General features: G+C 47.8%; 1 protein-coding gene across 4 annotated transcripts in view; it reads right to left on the bottom strand.

Annotated features, from left to right (window-relative positions):
• Positions 1 to 17,050, bottom strand: part of STARD13 (StAR related lipid transfer domain containing 13) — a 430,610-nt gene that overhangs the window by 201,241 nt on the left and 212,319 nt on the right. Inside the window, exon 1 of one of the 4 annotated variants that reach the window (XM_075919192.1) lies at positions 5,955 to 6,332. The exons of the other annotated variants lie outside the window; for them this stretch is intronic. Coding sequence (XP_075775307.1) covers positions 5,955 to 6,078 — 124 coding nt within the window. The 5' untranslated portion in view covers positions 6,079 to 6,332. Of the gene's footprint in view, positions 1 to 5,954; positions 6,333 to 17,050 lie in introns of those variants that run through there. 4 annotated transcript variants of the gene reach the window in all.

Raw genomic sequence — 17,050 nt, 5'->3', positions numbered from 1 at the left:
CAGCGAGGCACAGGCTATCCAATAAGTTTCTGGACTGCATTGGAGACAACTTTCTGTTTCAGAAGGTTGAAAAAGCTACCAGAGGAGAAGCTGTTCTGGATTTGGTTTTAACAAATAGGGAGGAACTAGTTGAGAACTTGAAAGTGGAAGACAGTATAGGGGACAGTGATCACGAAATAATAGAGTTCATGATCTTAAGGAAAGGCAGAAGGGAGACCAGCACAATTGAGGTTATGGATTTCAGGAAGGCAGATTTTGATAAGCTCAGAGAACTTGTAGGTAAGGTCCCATGGGAAGCAAGACTGAAGGGAAAAACAACTGAGGAGAGTTGGAAGTATTTCAAAGGGACGTTGTTAAGGGCCCAAAAGCAAACAATTCCGCTGTGTAGGAAAGATAGAAAATATGGCAAAAGACCAGCTTGGCTTAACAAGGAGATCTTGCATGATCTCAAAATAAAAAAGGAGTCATATAAAAAATGGAAACTAGGACAACTAACAAAGGATGAATATAGGCAAGCAACACGGGAATGCAGGGGCAAGATTAGAAAGGCAAAGGCACAAAATGAGATCAAACTAGCTACAGGCATAAAGGGAAACAAGAAGACCTTTTATAAATACATTAAAAGCAAGAGGAAGACCAAGGACAGGGTAGGCCCACTGCTTAGCGAGGAGGGAGAAGCAGTAACAGGGAACTTGGAAATGGCGGAGATGCTCAATGACTTCTTTGTTTCGGTCTTCACCGAGAAGTCTGGAGGTGTGCCTAACGTAGTGAATACAAGCAGAGAGAGGGTAAGTTTAGAAGATAGGATACACAAAGAACAAGTTAAAAATCACTTAGGAAAGTTAGATGTCAGCAAGTCACCAGGTCCTGATGAAATGCATCCCAGGATACTCAAGGAGCTGATAGAGGAGGTATCTGAGCCTTTAGCTATGATCTTTGAAAAATCATGGCAGACAGGGGAGATTCCAGAAGACTGGAAAAGGGCAAATATTGTGCCCATCTATAAAAAGGGGAATAAGAACAACCCAGGAAATTATAGACCGGTCAGTTTAACGTCTGTCCCAGGGAAGATAATGGAGCAGGTAATTAAGGAAATCGTATGCAAACACTTGGAAAGTAATAAAGTGATAGGGAATAGCCAGCATGGGTTTGTGAAGAACAAGTCATGCCAAACTAATCTGATAGCTTTCTTTGATAAGATAACGAGCCTTGTGGATAAGGGAGAAGCGGTGGATGTCATATACCTAGACTTTAGTAAGGCATTTGATACGGTCTCGCATGATATTCTTATTGATAAACTAGGCAAATATAACTTAGATAGGGCCACGATAAGGTGGGTGCATAATTGGCTGGATAACCGTAGTCAGAGAGTTGTTGTTAACGGTTCTAAATCCTGCTGGAAAGGGATAACAAGTGGAGTTCCTCAAGGGTCTGTTTTGGGACCCGTACTATTCAATATCTTCATCAATGATGTAGATATTGGGATAGAGAGTACTCTTATTAAGTTTGCAGATGATACCAAACTGGGTGGGGTTGCGACTTCTTTGGAGGATAGGGACATAATTCAAAATGACCTTAGCAAGTTAGAGAAATGGTCAGAGGTAAACAGGATGAGGTTTAATAAAGAGAAATGCAAAGTGCTCCACTTAGGAAGGAACAATCAGTTCCATACATACAAGATGGGAAGCGACTGTCTAGGAAGGAGCATGGCAGAAAGGGATCTAGGGGTCATAGTGGACCACAAGTTGAATATGAGTCAACAGTGTGATGCTGTTGCCAAAAAAGCAAATATGATTCTAGGTTGTATCAACAGGTGTGTTGTAAGCAAAACTCGTGAAGTCATTCTGCCGCTCTATTCTGCACTAGTTAGGCCTCAGCTGGAGTACTGTGTCCAGTTCTGGGCGCCACATTTCAAGAAAGATGTGGAGAAATTGGAAAGGGTGCAGAGAAGAGCGACAAGAATGATTAAAGGTCTAGAGAACATGACCTATGAAGCCAGGCTTCATGAACTGGGCTTGTTTAGTTTGGAAAAAAGAAGATTAAGGGGGGACATGATAGCGGTTTTCAAATATCTAAAAGGGTGTCACAAGGAGGAAGGCGAAAATTTGTTCCTCTTGGTTTCTGAGGACAGGACAAGGAGTAATGGGCTTAAAGTGCAGCAGGGGAGGTTTAGATTGGACATTAGGAAAAAATTCCTAACTGTCAGGGTGGTCAAATATTGGAATAAATTGCCAAGGGAGGTGGTGGAATCTCCCTCTCTGGAGATATTTAAGAACAGGTTAGATAGACATCTGTCAGGGATGGTGTAGACGGAGCTTGATCCTGCCTTGAGGGCGGGGGGCTGGACTCGATGACCTCTCGAGGTCCCTTCCAGTCCTATTATTCTATGATTCTATGATTCTATCTAAGGTCTTTGTATATATGATATTTCAGACAACTTTATCATCAAGGCCCCAGTCCAAAAAACCACTTAAATAGGTAGTTAAATTTAGTGATCCCTGACTCTGGCTATACCTACATTACCACGTGTTGATATGCCCTCCAATGGGACTTAAAACAGGAGCTACATCAGGGCCTAAATTTCTCCACTGAATTGTCTTTAGAGTAAATTCCAGTGTATTAGATGGTCTTTAAAAATTAGGTCAATTTGTCAATAGTGTATTTGATAAATCGCCCAAAAGTAATGGCTAAATTTATTTTTCCATCTCCAACTGACACTGACAAAAACAAAGTCACACTAGAGAATGAGCCTGTTAGTGAATTCTAAACAGTCAAATGAAAATATTAGTGTAATAGAAATCTTGCTGAATGTGACCTGCCTATGTAATAACAAAAAAAGCACAGAAACTACTAAAAGCACCACTTAGCACACTATATAAAGTATACCCAGTATTTTAACAGTTGGTGTTAGTGGAACAGAAGAAAAAAGACTAAGAGCTAGCTTTGCACCTTGCAATCCAGCCTGAATAAGGGACATTACATAACTGACCAATATCAGAAGCAGAAAAGGGACAAAGTCACACTATGGTTCCTAATCCCCCTTGCTCAAGGGCAGGGAGAAAGGAGTAACACTCCATAATTCTTTTCCTCCCTGTCCACTGCAGCCTAGCTGTGCTGGCTGGAGTGAGGGGGGACAGAGTCCTGCTCTTGTTCATCCACTTCTTGGCCAACTCTATGGGAGGCGGAGTAGCAACTGCTCTCCCCTACAACACGTGGAGTGTTAATGCCAATAACCCGTGTAGGGGACATTCTCCTCCCCTACAGTAATGTTAGGAAACCTATGTCTGAGCCTTAAATAAAGAGGTGAAAATGTTGAGTGAGACAAAGGAGTAAATATATCAGCGCCCCAAAACCTCTTCTATCTTTGCTTATAATAATGATGATGATTTGCTCTATAACTGTTTCTTGAACCTTCATTTGGCTGGAAGCCAGGCAAAAACCCCAGCAAGCTAAGGGTTAAAAGTGTTCTCATCTCTGTCATTCTTCTGAAACCCTAGTTAACTGTCCAGGATTGCCAATGTGATTGTCATTCAGGGCTGCAGCCTAAACATCAGTATTGGGAAGAAAGAAAGTTGGACAACCTTAGTGTTATCTTATTTATTACTATGGATGGGCAGCTGCTCAGCCAGCCAGCAAATGATGACTTATTTAGAAGATCCTAAATTCCATGTCTTTTCATTAAAGAAATGTGGAAGAAAGAGGCCACAGGGATATTTACTGGGGTCACAGAGGCCAAGTTAAGATACACACAAAGACAAATAAATACAAATGCAAGGGCAGAAAGCCAAGAGGCATAAAACCATCTGAGGAACAGGATATATTTGGAACCTGCTAGCTCTACAGATAATATTGGTGCACATTTTGTTATCTTGTCAAATGAACCATGTAATCAGATAAAGGGCACCTTTACCACAAATTCAACAGCATATTATAATGGAATTAATAACATATGAATTATGGCAGTGCATTAAGCCTGGACTTGAGTAGTATAGCCACTTCAGCTAAAAAGCCTGACTTCATCAATTTTAATCCAAGTTCCTTTAAAAAGTTGGCTGCTGCTCTGTGGCAGTCTGCCCAGGCCTGCTGCTCACTCAAGCAGTAGTAGAGATCTGTTTGACAGAAGATGGCTAACCTGGTGTCCCAGCTGAATGCCTTGCTGGCATGTGCTTTTAACAAAGTGCTAACCAGATCACATATAAGGAGAGATGAATATTTTGGGAAAAAAAAACACATAAAAACTATCAAGTTTAGAAATAAACAAATAGGATTCTGGGGCTCTGTGCCCCTACGCCCTATCAGATACTACTTCACAAATATCCCCTCTTTGCCATAGCCAAACTTTCTGTGCCAAGTCTTCAAAAACAAGCATGTAATTTGTTTTCATTATTTTAAATATTTGAACCTGTGGACAAATATTTTGTGGAAACAATTTAGATGCCTACATTAGAAACATGTGCCCTATACACGTCAATAGCACCATGTTACACAGTCCTAGACAGTGTCCTTCAACTATATTCTGTTGACTCTTGTGGATAGTTTGAAGAATCCATGTAATGCAAATTAATGTTCATTACATTTGACAAATTTCTCTTGCATTTCTAGTATTATCTAATGTGCTCATAAAATCGAACTTGAAGCCATCTAAATCTTTTCATCTTGAAGGTTTTTATAAGCTTTAATTATGTGTGAAAAGCAACATTACTGCCATCCTGTTCTCAATATGACCTGAATCACTCCTGAAGGAGATTGCTTTATTGTGTCTCCTCTGACTTTATTTGAGGGGATTAAGATTCTAAAAGATAGATTTTCAAAGGTATCTTGGTCCTTAACCTTGCTGACCAATCACAGAGAGATTCAGGAACCTAATCTGCTAAGGCACCTTTGAGCAACCCATTATGGTCCTATTTACACCATTAGGTGTCTAAACACATTTGAAAATCTGCCCCCACCCATCATGGGTGGATAGTGGGATGTAATCAGACAGGTTATGTCTTAATTTGGATCTGATAATTGTGAAGTCTCCCCTTGCAAAGTATGTCTTCACTGCAGAGTTAGCCCAGATTCTTACCCAGGTTTTAACCCTAACCTTGCACCATCCACACACAAAAAAACCTTTTATCCAGTTTCCATGTGCTTTGAATCAGCCTGCTTAGCCAGCTGAGGGTAGAACTCACAATGTTTTAGATACATGATGGGACACTATTCCCCCATGAGGAAGGACCCAGGAGGGGATTTCCCTCCCCATGCCCTGCTCTGATTCTGAAACATCCAGAGGACTGATCTCCCTGCCTCCCCTCCTGGGGATTGTGCTCACTTCCTCCTGCTTAGTTTGGTAATAGCACTGGGCGAGCGATGGATAACCGAGAGCTGTCACATATGGGATCCCTTAGAAGTTACAAAAACAAAAGGAGAGCACTTGGGTGCTTCAGCTGGAGAGTGTGCAGTATACACTCACAGCGCTATGCGGGCAGAGGGGGACAGAGGGCAGCCAGGCAAAGCGCTGTCTAGAGCCAGCAGTGACAGTAACTTCCAAAGTCTTACAGGTACTGTCCTGCATGTGGAATAGTGATAGAAATGTAGCCGTGTTAGTCTGGGGTAGCTGAAGCAAAATGCAGGACAATGTAGCACTTTAAAGACTAACAAGCTGGTGTAACCGGGTCCCTGCCAGCCCTTTAAATAGCTCCCTGCTGACTTTTGCCGCAGCCCTGTGGCGAGCTGCGCACCCGGGCGCACCCGCTTCCTTTCACCCCTGTCTAGAGCCCACAGCCAGTGACTCGAGCACGCCCAGCCGGGCCGGGCACTAGCGCCCCGCGCCCACAGCGGCAGCCCGCACCCTTGCCCGGCGCGCGGCGCTGCCTCCGGCCCTGGGGCGAGGGGCGCTGCCAGGGCAGGGCGCGAGCCGCCGGACAGGTGTCTCCCCGCGCCAGGGGAGAGCCGGGGGCAGCGGGACTGACCTGCCAGCCGGCGCTCGCGGACGTTTCTCCACAGTAAATCCCAGGCTCTGGCGGTGGAGTCCCGCAGCTGCTCGCTCAGCGACCGCCGGAGCTGGGGCTGGGCAGAGGCGCGCTTGCCGCTCATCGTCGGTCCCTCCGCATCGCCGGGTCCCGGGACGCGCGGCGGCGGCAGCCGGGCACATGGGAGCGGGGGGGCGGGGGGGCGGTGGGACTCGCGGCGGCAGCCCCCGCCTCACGCTAGCTCCGAGCCGGCTGGGAGCCTGGGCTAACCTGGGCGCGTCTCCCCGCGGCTGGCCCCGCCGTCCCTCCCCCGGGCGCCCAGCCCAGTGCGGCCCCGAGCACCGGCCAGATGGGCAGCAACGTAGCTCCCCCCCCCCCCCCCCCCCACCAGTCCCCTTGCCGCGCACCAGGGGGTCTGCGCTGCTCTCCCTCTCGCTGCCTTCCCGCCTGGCCGCCCCGCTGCCCTTGGCCCCAGGCTGGGCGGGGTGTGTGTGTGTGGGGGGGGGGCCCGTCTGTGCGGGGCACTCTCCAGCCTGCCCGGCAAAGCCTGGCCGAGACTTGCCAGCGCCGGTCCCGTGGGGCTCCGTGCCCGGGTGAGAGCGGCCGGAGCTGGCCCCACTTCAGAGCCGTTTCGGGCTGCGATCCGATCAGCGGACTCACCCCCGGCTGTCCTGTTACTCAGCACCCGGCTAGTGCCCTGGGCTCTCCCGGCATCCTCCTCCCCCCGCCACGCTGCCTTCGCCCCCCTCCAGAGCCCCCGCCTGCTGCTGGGGTGATAGTGTCAGGGGCGCCCCCACGAATCATCTCCTTGGGACCTGCCACCCCTACACCACCATTCCCTGGCCGCAGCAGCTAAGAGGGAGGGCTGGGCTGCTATCGGCCAGCCCGTTCAACTCACTCCCACCCCCAACAGAGAGAGGGGCCTTTTGGTGGTGGGACAAGGCTTCAGGCCCCCCTAGAAAAGAACTATCCCACCAACAACCCCTACATAGCCTTGATGGGGGCCATCAGCAAGGTACCCCCCATACAGAGTGAGGAGTTCTCAACAGACCTATGTGAGTGGACAGTTTATTTCCTCAAGGGCTCCCCTACAGAGAAACCCGTGCTCCAAGCCACTTCCCCAATTCCAGGACCCATATACCAAGGTGTGTGGCTGGATGGGGTAAGCAGACCCTTGCTCCAGGAAGATTGGGGTGGCAGCCCTCCCCTGCCACCTCCTGGATCCCTATTTCATCAAATGGGTGGCAACGTTTTGTTTGTGTAACCAGAGCTGTCCTGTCCATAGGATGAACTGTGACAGCCACCCCAGGCCCCCACTTTGTGGGACCCTGCAACAGCCATCTCAACCATCCTATGGACAGGAGGGATTGAGGATTATGGGGCCTGGCATGGGGTGACGGCATGAGTGCCCCCCCACATCGAAGTGGGATCCGGAGTGGCCCAGGAGCCTGCTCCACTGTGCCCCACCATGCCAGCCTCTCCTAGCTGACTGCACTCTGTGGCAGTGGGAAGTAGAGTGCTCCAGCCCCAAAGATGCATTGCTTTCTGCTGCTATGGAGAAATGGGGCGCGATCGCTGAGAGGGCAGTATTGTGGGGCAGAGCAGGCTGCCGAAATACTCTGGATCCCACTGCTATGGTGAGTGCATAAAGGGGGCAACCCATGTTGCTGCCCTGCTCTAGGCCCTGCAATCCCCCAATCACATTGCTAAGGGCAGGGGGCAGGGAGGGCAGAGAACAGGCAGAACAGGAGTGGGACTTGAGGAAGGGGTAGAGTGGCAGGTGGAGCAGGGACATGGCTGGGGCAGGACCTCCAGTATGGAAGTTGCCCTGTGTCCCCTGTCCCACTAAGGGCAGCCCTGTGTGTAACAAGTGCTAGTAGAGCTCAAAATGTATCCCCCCACCCCCATATCATGGACTTCTTCATTCCTCTCTTTCCCATTCTCCTCTACTTTCCTCCCTCATTCCTTCTCCACCCTACTTTCAGGATTGCCTCCTCCCCAGCCCTCACTCTATGAGAGTATGTCTACACTACAAAGTTAATTCGAACTAACAGACGTTAGTTTGAATTAACTTTGATAGGCGCTACACATACAAACTGCTAGTTCGAACTTAATTCGAACTAGCGGAGCGCTTAATTCGAACTAGGTAAACCTCATTCTATGAGGACTAACACCTAGTTTGAATTAGCTAGTTCGAATTAAGGGCTGTGTAGCCACTTAATTCGAACTAGTGGGAGGCTAACCCTTCCCAGCTTGCCCTGGTGGCCACTCTGGCCAACACCAGGGAAACTTGTCTGCCCCCCTCCCGGCCCCGGAGCCCTTAAAGGGCCACGGGCTGGCTACACAGTTTGTGCCAGTTGCAAGCCTGCCAGCACCAAGCCAGCAGACCCTGCACCTGGCACAGGATGAGCCAGCCACCCGATGCCACCCAGCCCTCCGCCTCTTCCCGGGATCAGCCTGGTGGCTCCCAGGAGCCTGCTCAGGGCCGCAAGAGGCGGGCGCCCACTTGGTCTAGTGTGGAGATCGTGGACCTCATTGAGGTTTGGGGGGAAGCCTCCAATGTCCACGATCTCCACACTAGCCACAGGAACGCGGCCATCTACGGCCGCATGGCTGACAGCCTGGCCGCCAGAGGCCACCAGCGGACCCGGGAGCAGGTCCGCTGTAAAATAAAGGACCTGCGGCAGTCCTACTCCCGGGCCTGCCTGCCAGAGGCCGACCCGGAGGCCTGCCCCCACTTTCACGCCCTGGACCACATCCTGGGGGCTCACGCTGTCCATGCCCCCCGGGTCGTCATCGACCCTGGGGCAGAGGGACCCATCCTGGACACCGAGAAGGAGGAGCTGGAGGACGCCAAGAGCCAGGAGCCTGCCGGGAGCCTGCCCAGGACCCAGGACCCCCGAGGAACCCCACAGACAACATCTCCTGTGTCGTCTGAGGCCGGGGAGGCCTCCACCTGTGAGTACCATCATGCTCCCCTTATGTGTATGGGGGGATGGGGAGGAGAAGGAGCCCAGGGACCGTGTGCCTGGGCCTTGCCCACCATGGAGCAGCAGCTGGCTGTCATGCAGGGGCCTTGGCCTTGCAGAGGGGGGCTGGGTTTCACCCACCTTGTCCCCAGGGAGAACTGACGGCTGCTCTTGTTTCACCACAGCCGCAGCACCTGAGACTGCAGGGCGCACCACCCCGCCTGCAACAGCCACCCGCGCCTGGGCCAGCAGGCGTGCCAGGAATGAGGAGGACTACCAGTGGTGGCACCTCCGGTTCATGGAGCAGCTGCTCCGCAACCAGGAGCACTGGGTCCGGGAGGACATTCGGCTGTGCCTGCGGAGTGTGGATGCGCTGGAGGAGCAGGGCCGTGGCCTCAGAGGCCACCTCCAGACCCTGGTGGACCGGTTCCTGCCTCCTCCTGCTCCTGCGGCTGCCCCAGCTCTCACTCCTCCTCCCACCCCTGCTGCCCCTGCTCCCTCTGCTGCCCCTGCTCCCTCTCCCGCTTCCTCCGCACCCCAAACCATCCTACCCCACCCTCCACACCCACTAAGTTAGTTCGAATAAGCGCTGTAGTGTAGACATACCCTGATAGTCACTCCTTCGGCACACAGGGTGAAGGGGTTCTTGCGTGTGATGTTTGCTTTCTGATGGGTTGCTGCCCAGCAGGAACTAGATTAACATCATCAATTCATTTCCCACAGAATACCTAACAGCCAATGAATGGTCACTAGAGAATGGCTGTATTTGAAACCATTACCAGAGTACAAAATGTTCTGTATCATTTTACTAACTCACTCCAAAACCCAATCAGTGCTCCCAAATATTGTTAATGGTTTCCGTCTCACACCAACATTTACACCTCATCTCCTTTTATGTCCAGATGTCTTGTCTGATACTAGACCTCATTTCCTCAGCTATTAGCTAAGGTGAACAGTAGGGGAGTAAAGAGATGTTTGTATCCCATACTGTCACCAGAATCTAGTCCTCGTTTCTTCAGCAGCTCCTTATAGATAACCTTTTGGGATGTTTTACTATTCAAGAAGATGAATCAGGAGTTTCCTGTAGTTGATTTTACAGTTTACTGTAATCTTCTGACTAACAAAGCAAGCCTCTTCCCCAGCCCTTAATGAGGAACCGTGGAAGAAATGGGGGCAGAGGAGATTAGAGGGAGACAAGAAACAAAAAGGAAATTGTACTTATGTGAAGGAAAGTGTTAAAATACAGGGCTTGAAAAAAACTACTGCTTGATGAACCAGAAACTTTCCTGATAGGAGGTCAAGATTTAATTGATCAATTTCAGAAATATTTTAACCGTCCTTTAAAAATGTCAGTTTAAGTTGTCAGAAATATTTCTAGTCCTTACGGTTTACAAATGTGAATCAAAATTAAATCAAGATAGTGCTGTCTTCCTGGAGTTTTACTGGGACAGCTCCACTGCTTTCTGGCCTTCTTACAGAGCTTTCCACAAGCAGCAGAATTAAACACAAATGACTATTCTCTGTATAGACAGTGGGAATCTATAACAAAAATCACATCCGTTTCATACTTCTGTTGCTGATAGGAAGTAGGGAAGAGAGGAGATGAGTAGCAAAAGCAGATACCATGCTTGCATACCTGGGCAGGGGATTAAAATGTGGATACACTCTCCCATTCAGTCACCAGCATATTTAAATATTACCTTTCCAATGACCTAAAGAAGAGATCTCTGGGGCTGGAAAGCGTGTCTCTTTCATCAACAGAAGTTGGTCCAATAACAGATAGTACCTCACCCACCTTATCTCTTTCATGATAACAGGATGTCCAGAAATCTGATTGCCAAAGAGGGATTTCTTTTGATATATTCCATCTATATCAACAGTTACTGTAAGGCCATATTCCAAAATGTGCATTTGTAACTGAGAGTTCATGACAAAGTTGTTTCATTTCCTGTTATGATTTTAGTAAACATGAGTAGGAGGAATAGTTTTGGTTTCTTAATATTCAGCAGCAGATATCAGAATGAATGAGCAAAGAATAGATTAATGTTAATGTATCTACAGTATAAAAGCACTTTTTATTATCTGTAACCTAGCCAGAGAAAAAGGAGTGTCTGGTTCTGTTCAATATCTTCATCAATGATTTAGATAATGGCATAGGATTACATTTTATAGAATCACAGGTTTGGAAGAGACCTGAGGAGGTCATCATGTGCAACCTCCTGCTAAAAGCAGGACCAATCCTAAATAAATCATCCAAGCCAAGGCTTTGTCAAGCCAGGACATAAAAACCTCTAGGGATGGAGATTTCACCACCTCTCTAGGTAACCCATTCCAGTGATTCACCACCCTCCTAGTGAAATAATTTTCCCTCATATCCAATCTAGGCCTCCCCCACTGCAATTTGAGGCCATTGCTCCTCATTCTGTCATCTCTCACTACTAAGAACATCCTCTCTCCATCCTCTTTGGAACTCCCTTCAAATGGTTGAATTCAAAATGATCTGGATAAACTGGAGAGATGGTCTGAAGTAAACTGGATCAGATTCAATAAGAACAACTGCAAAGTACTCCAGTTAGGAAAGAACAATCAGTTGCACACATACAAAATGGAAGATGACTGCCTAGGGAGGAGTACTGCAGAAAGGTGTCTGGGGGTCATTGTGGACTACAAGCTAAATATCAGTCAACAGTAGAACACTGCTGCAGAAAAAGCAAACATTACTTGGGGATGTATTAGCGGGAAAAATGTAAGTAAGTAATTCTTCTGCTCTATTTCATGATGGTTAGGCTCAACTGGAGTACTGTGTCCAGTTCTGGATGTCATATTTCAGGACAGAGGTGGACAAATTGAAGAAAGCCCAGTGGTGAACAACAACAAAAATATCACAGAAGGTATAAAAAAGAAGATTGAAAAATAGGGCTTGTTTAGTTTAGAGAAGAGAAGACAGAGGAGACATGATAACAGCGTTCAAGTACATAAAATGTTTTTGCAAGGAGGAGGGAGAAAAATTATTTTCCTTCATCTCTGAGGATAGGACAACTGATTGAAATTTCAGCAACAGTAGTTTAGGTTGGACATTAGGAAGTAGTTTAGGTTGGACATTAGCTGCAGGGTGGTTAAGCACTGGGATAAATTGTCTGTGGAAGCTGTGGAATTTCCATCATTGGAGATTTTTAAGAGCAGGGGGCTGAACTAGATGATCTCTTGAAGCTCATCTAGACTACAGGAAACGGTTGAAAGAAGATATGCAAATTCCGTGGGAATTTGCATATCTTCTTCTGATCACGCTTTCAAAAGTTAAAGTAATTAAGCTGCGGCTTTTTCGGCGATCCCCTCCCCTTTGTTGAAAAGCCACATAAACCTCCTTTTTTGAGGAAAAGCAGCTTTTCGACAAAGGGGGCGGTTCGCCAAAAAATCTGTATCTTAATTACTTTCACTTTCGAAAGCTCCGCTTTCAAAAGTGCCATCGGAAGAAGATATGCAAATTCCCGTGGAATTTGCATATCCTTTTTCGACCATTCCACAGTCTAGATACGCCCTCGAGGTCCTTCGGGGTACATCTACACAGCAAGGCTAAAGTTGGAATAAGCTACACAACTTAAGCTATTTCGACTTAAGCTACACAATTGATGTAGCTGATTTTGGCTTTTGGTGCTGTCTACACTGCAGGAAGCCAAAAAAAGAACATATGAAGAACACTTTCCCTTTGACTTCCCTTACTCCTCGTGAAATGAGGGTTACCATGAGTTGGAGTAAGAAGTCCTCCATCAAAATAATGACATATAGTGTAGATGCACTCTCTGGCTCGTTCTATACTGCAAGACTTTTCTGCAAGAGGAAATGCAAATGGAGCAATCATTTGCATATGTTGCGCTCGTATTTACATTTCCTCCTCAGATTCTTTTTGCACAAGTTTTTGCACAAACCCCCCTTTTGTGCAAGAGCCATTCTTCCTCATTTTTTCAGAAAGAAGGGCTCTTGCGCAAAAGGGTTTTTTTGTGCAAAAAGGGGCCATCTACACAGCGCTTTTTTGCGCAAAAACTTCTTGCACAAAAGGGATCTGAGGTGGAAATGCAAATGTGAGCACAACATATGCAAATGAGTGCTCCATTTGCATTTCCTCTTGCGGAAAAGCCTTGCAGTATAGACGTAGCCTTTGTTATTTCGAAATAACATCAGTTATTCTGAAATAATGCTGCTGTGTAGACAAACCCTTCCAGTTCTATGAATCTATGATTTAGTCCTGCCAAGAGCAAAGAAAATACCCAGTCTGCTGATTTTTACCAAGTAAGGGCCAAATTCTGACATTCTTGCTCACAGTGATTAATATCTCATTCTACACATTGTGTCTGAGATAAATGAGACTACTTTCAAAGGCACTATTCAACTTGAGTAAGATGGTATAATACTGGCTCTAAATTTGTTCAGAAACAGAGCACATCAGGGCACACCAATTGTTTTGCAAGGTTTCATCTCCCTGATTCTAACTCCTTTTTTAGCCTGTGGGAAATAAAGATTTTTCTGTACATGGCAAAAATGAATGGTACAGTATGGTTATTCTCTAGGGCTATGTCTACACTCATGGCTTCTTGCGCAAGTATGGCCATTCTTGTGCAAGAATCCACAGAGCATCCACATTGCCCACCTGCTCTTGTGCAAGGAAATTTACAGTACGGCGTGGTAAGAGAGGGCTTCTTGCACAAGAGTTACGCTCTTTTTTAACAGGTGTAATCCCTTTTGCGCAGGAACTCTTGCACAGGAGGGCAGTGTGGACACTCAGCAGGGATTTCTTGCGCAAGAAAGCCCTATGGCTAAAATGGCCATCAGAGCTTTCTTGCGCAAGAGATCATCCACACTGCCATGGATGCTCTTGTGCAAAAGCACAGCTCGCACATGGGAGTGTGGACGTTTTCTTGCACAAGAACCCTTGCACAAGATGTTCTTGCGCAAGAAGCCGCCAGTGTAGACATAGCCTAGGAGAGTCCTATAAGTACAGGTCTAGAATCCAGTTACTAGTACTAGTTTATGTTACTGCAGTGCCTCGGAGCCCTCATCATGGTCTAGAACCCCAATGTACTAGATGCTGTACAAAAAACAGAACAGAAAGATGGTCTCTGGCTCAAAGATGTTACAATCTAAGTACCAGAAAAGAGAAAAGAGATAAATACAGATATATGAGAGAGCAGTAGTCACTCGTACAGAAGGGCTATGTCTACACTCACGGCTTCTTGTGCAAGTATGACAGTTCTTGCGCAAGAATCCGCAGAGCGTCCACACGGCCCGCCCACTCTTGCACAAGGAAATTTACAGTGCGGCATGGTAAGAGAGGGCTTCTTGCGCAAGAGCTACGCTCTTTTTTAAAAAGTGTAAGCCCTCTTGCGCAGGAGCTCTTGCACAAGAGGGCAGTGTGGACGCTCGGCCGGGGTTTCTTGCGTAAGAAAGCCCTATGGCTAAAATGGCCATCAGAGCTTTCTTGCGCAAGAGAGCGTCCACACTGCCATGGATGCTCTTGCGCAAAAGCACTGCTGGCACATGGCAATGTTGACGTTTTCTTGCGCAAGAGTTCTTGCGCAAGAAACCGCTAGTGTAGACAGATTTTGCGCAAATACTTTTAACGCAAGAGTTTTTGCGTTCAAGTATTTGTGCAAGAGAGCATCTACACTGGCATGTGCCTTTGCACAAGAGATGTGCTTTTGCGCAAAAGCATCCGTGCCAGTGTAGACGCTCTCTTGCACAAGAAAGCTCCGATGGTCATTTTAGCCATTGGGCTTTCTTACGCAAGAAATTAACGTTGCCTGTCTACACTGGCGTCTTGCACAAGAACAGTTGCGCAAGAGGGCTTATCCCTGAGCGGGAGCGTCAGAGTATTTGCGCAAGAAGCACTGATTTCCTACATTAGAACGTCAGTGTTCTTGCACAAGTACTCGTGGCCAGTGTAGACAGGTGGCAAGATTTTGCGCAAAAGCACTTGCTTTTGTGCAAAATCTTGCCAATGTAGACAGAGCCAAGATGTTTGAACTCTCCCCTTCCAAAAGAAAACCAGCACATATTTTATACTTTTCTACTCATCAAACTATACAATTTACATTCTCTTTCCTTTATCGGGCTACTCTCGTCCACAAAAAATTCTACTTTCTATTGACTGCTCCCTACTGGTGTGTAAAACTAAATATTGAATCATAAACAATGTCTGCAATTCCTATTCAGTAGCAGATGTTTCTCATCAGCACTTGTGACACATGTGGTTATGGTCTCCAAGGTCACAGAAAGCAGAGGCACAGTGATTTTAAGCGTGGTTTCTAGTCCCTAGTTATATGGTAGGGAAGCACTGGGTGTTAGGACCAGCTATGTTGGTAAGTTCTCCTTCTTTTGGGCTTCTCTGGCTGACACTATGCAACTCAATACTGCAGTGAAGGGGAAGCAGCTGCTGGAGGAGGCCAGGCCAGGCAGTGCAAAAGGAGGACGTGGCAGTGGTAAAAAGGAATACAACAAAAGGAGAAGAAGATGAAGTTCTGAAGAAGATGATCCAGGCTGGCCCTGGACTGGCCAAGGTAATTAAGGGTCCCTGGCAGCACAGGAGGGCAACTTGAAGGCTGATCCTCCTTGTCTCTATGTTTGAATGTATAGCTAGTGCCCTGAGGGCAAGTCGGCATCATTTTTTCTGCTATGCCCCGCTTGATCCAAAATTAACCAAACATCTTGTGACTCTGACTAGAGGTTTGTGTCAGTCAAAGAGGCTCCCTTGAGACTGTCACTTGGTGTGCTGAAAATGCCACTGAGCCAACCTTCCTACCTTCCTGGGGGGACCTCTTTACTCTGTCTTGTTGAGCCAGGCCCTTCAGCCTCCTTCATCACTGGCATAGAGAGGCAGGGTTACAGCCCTATGCAGAATAATACAGATGCTGAAATTAGCTCAACTCTGAGAAGGCACAGTTAAAGGGACTTGCCACAGCACCCAGGTGCACAGCCCCAATGAGACCTGAACCCTAGGCCGTCAGGTTGTCATTGCCTGACCCCATAGCCGTCTTATTCCCTATGAAGTTTTATACAGATGTAACGGGACTGTTAGCCCCTTACTAAAACTTAGTTGGTGTTTTTGGTTGGCCAGCACCCAGTATCAAAAGGGGAAGGGTCCATAAGAAATCAGGGCCCTGAGACTGACAGACCCCAGGGACAATGGAAAGAAGCCAACATTCCAGGTCAGCCTGATTGACAGATTGGACAGGCCAATGAAGAAATTAGGAGGCCAGGTCCCATCTTCCGTGTGAGCTGGGATTTTCTGGGTGTCTCTGAGAAAAGAGAGAGCTAAGAAGAGCAGCAAGGAGAGCAAGTTGTGTGGAGAGACAGACCTGCAGTGTCAGAGCCAGAGGCCCATAAAGCCCACCGAGCGCAGACCCTGTGCTAAGAAGCAGATCTGCAGTGACAGAGCCAGGCACACAGCCCAAGGAGCGCAGACCCTGTGCTGAGGAGCAGACCTGTGACCAGAGAGCCAAAGGGATCAGAGAAGCAACACAAGGAGCTGGAGGCTGGCAAAGCAGCACAGTCTGGAGCTGGATGTGGTGAGCAGCTGGGACCAGCAAAGGGGGGGAAAGAAGCTCTGGGCAGGGGGACGCCACCAGCCAAGAGGACCAGCAGGCCAGACTTGGAGAGGGATTGTAACTCCAGCTGGGAGAGGGGTCCTGGCACCTAGAGCCTGAAGTCCTGTGGTCACTGCCAGAGCAAGCGTGTTCAACCTGCAGTCCCCCTGCAGCACAGCCAGCGCCTGAGAAAGAGCCCTGGGACCTATAAGGAACAGACTGTGAACTGTCCTTACACTCTGCAGACTGCTGTTTGTGATGTCCCCGTGCTACCGAGCGGGGCTGTGTTCTCATTTAACCTTCCTGATTTTTTCCTTATTCTTTTCTTTTTAATCAATTGTTGTTTAATAAATTGTATTTGCTTTGAACTGTATGTAATGATCAGTGGGTCAAGAAAACATCCAGTGTCAAGAGAGCACCCCAGAGTGGGGACACCGTAGCCCCTGCCCCAAGTGACTACAAGGTCGGGGATTAAGCCTCAGAAAACCTGGACCCAGCCTTGTTGGGATTTCAAGGACTCTGCTACTCAAGAGAGTGGGAGGGGAGCCCT

Source organism: Pelodiscus sinensis, chromosome 1 (assembly GCF_049634645.1).
Source record: "Pelodiscus sinensis isolate JC-2024 chromosome 1, ASM4963464v1, whole genome shotgun sequence".
Lineage (NCBI taxonomy): Eukaryota > Metazoa > Chordata > Testudines > Trionychidae > Pelodiscus > Pelodiscus sinensis.
This window is presented reverse-complemented; position numbering and strand designations above follow the sequence as displayed.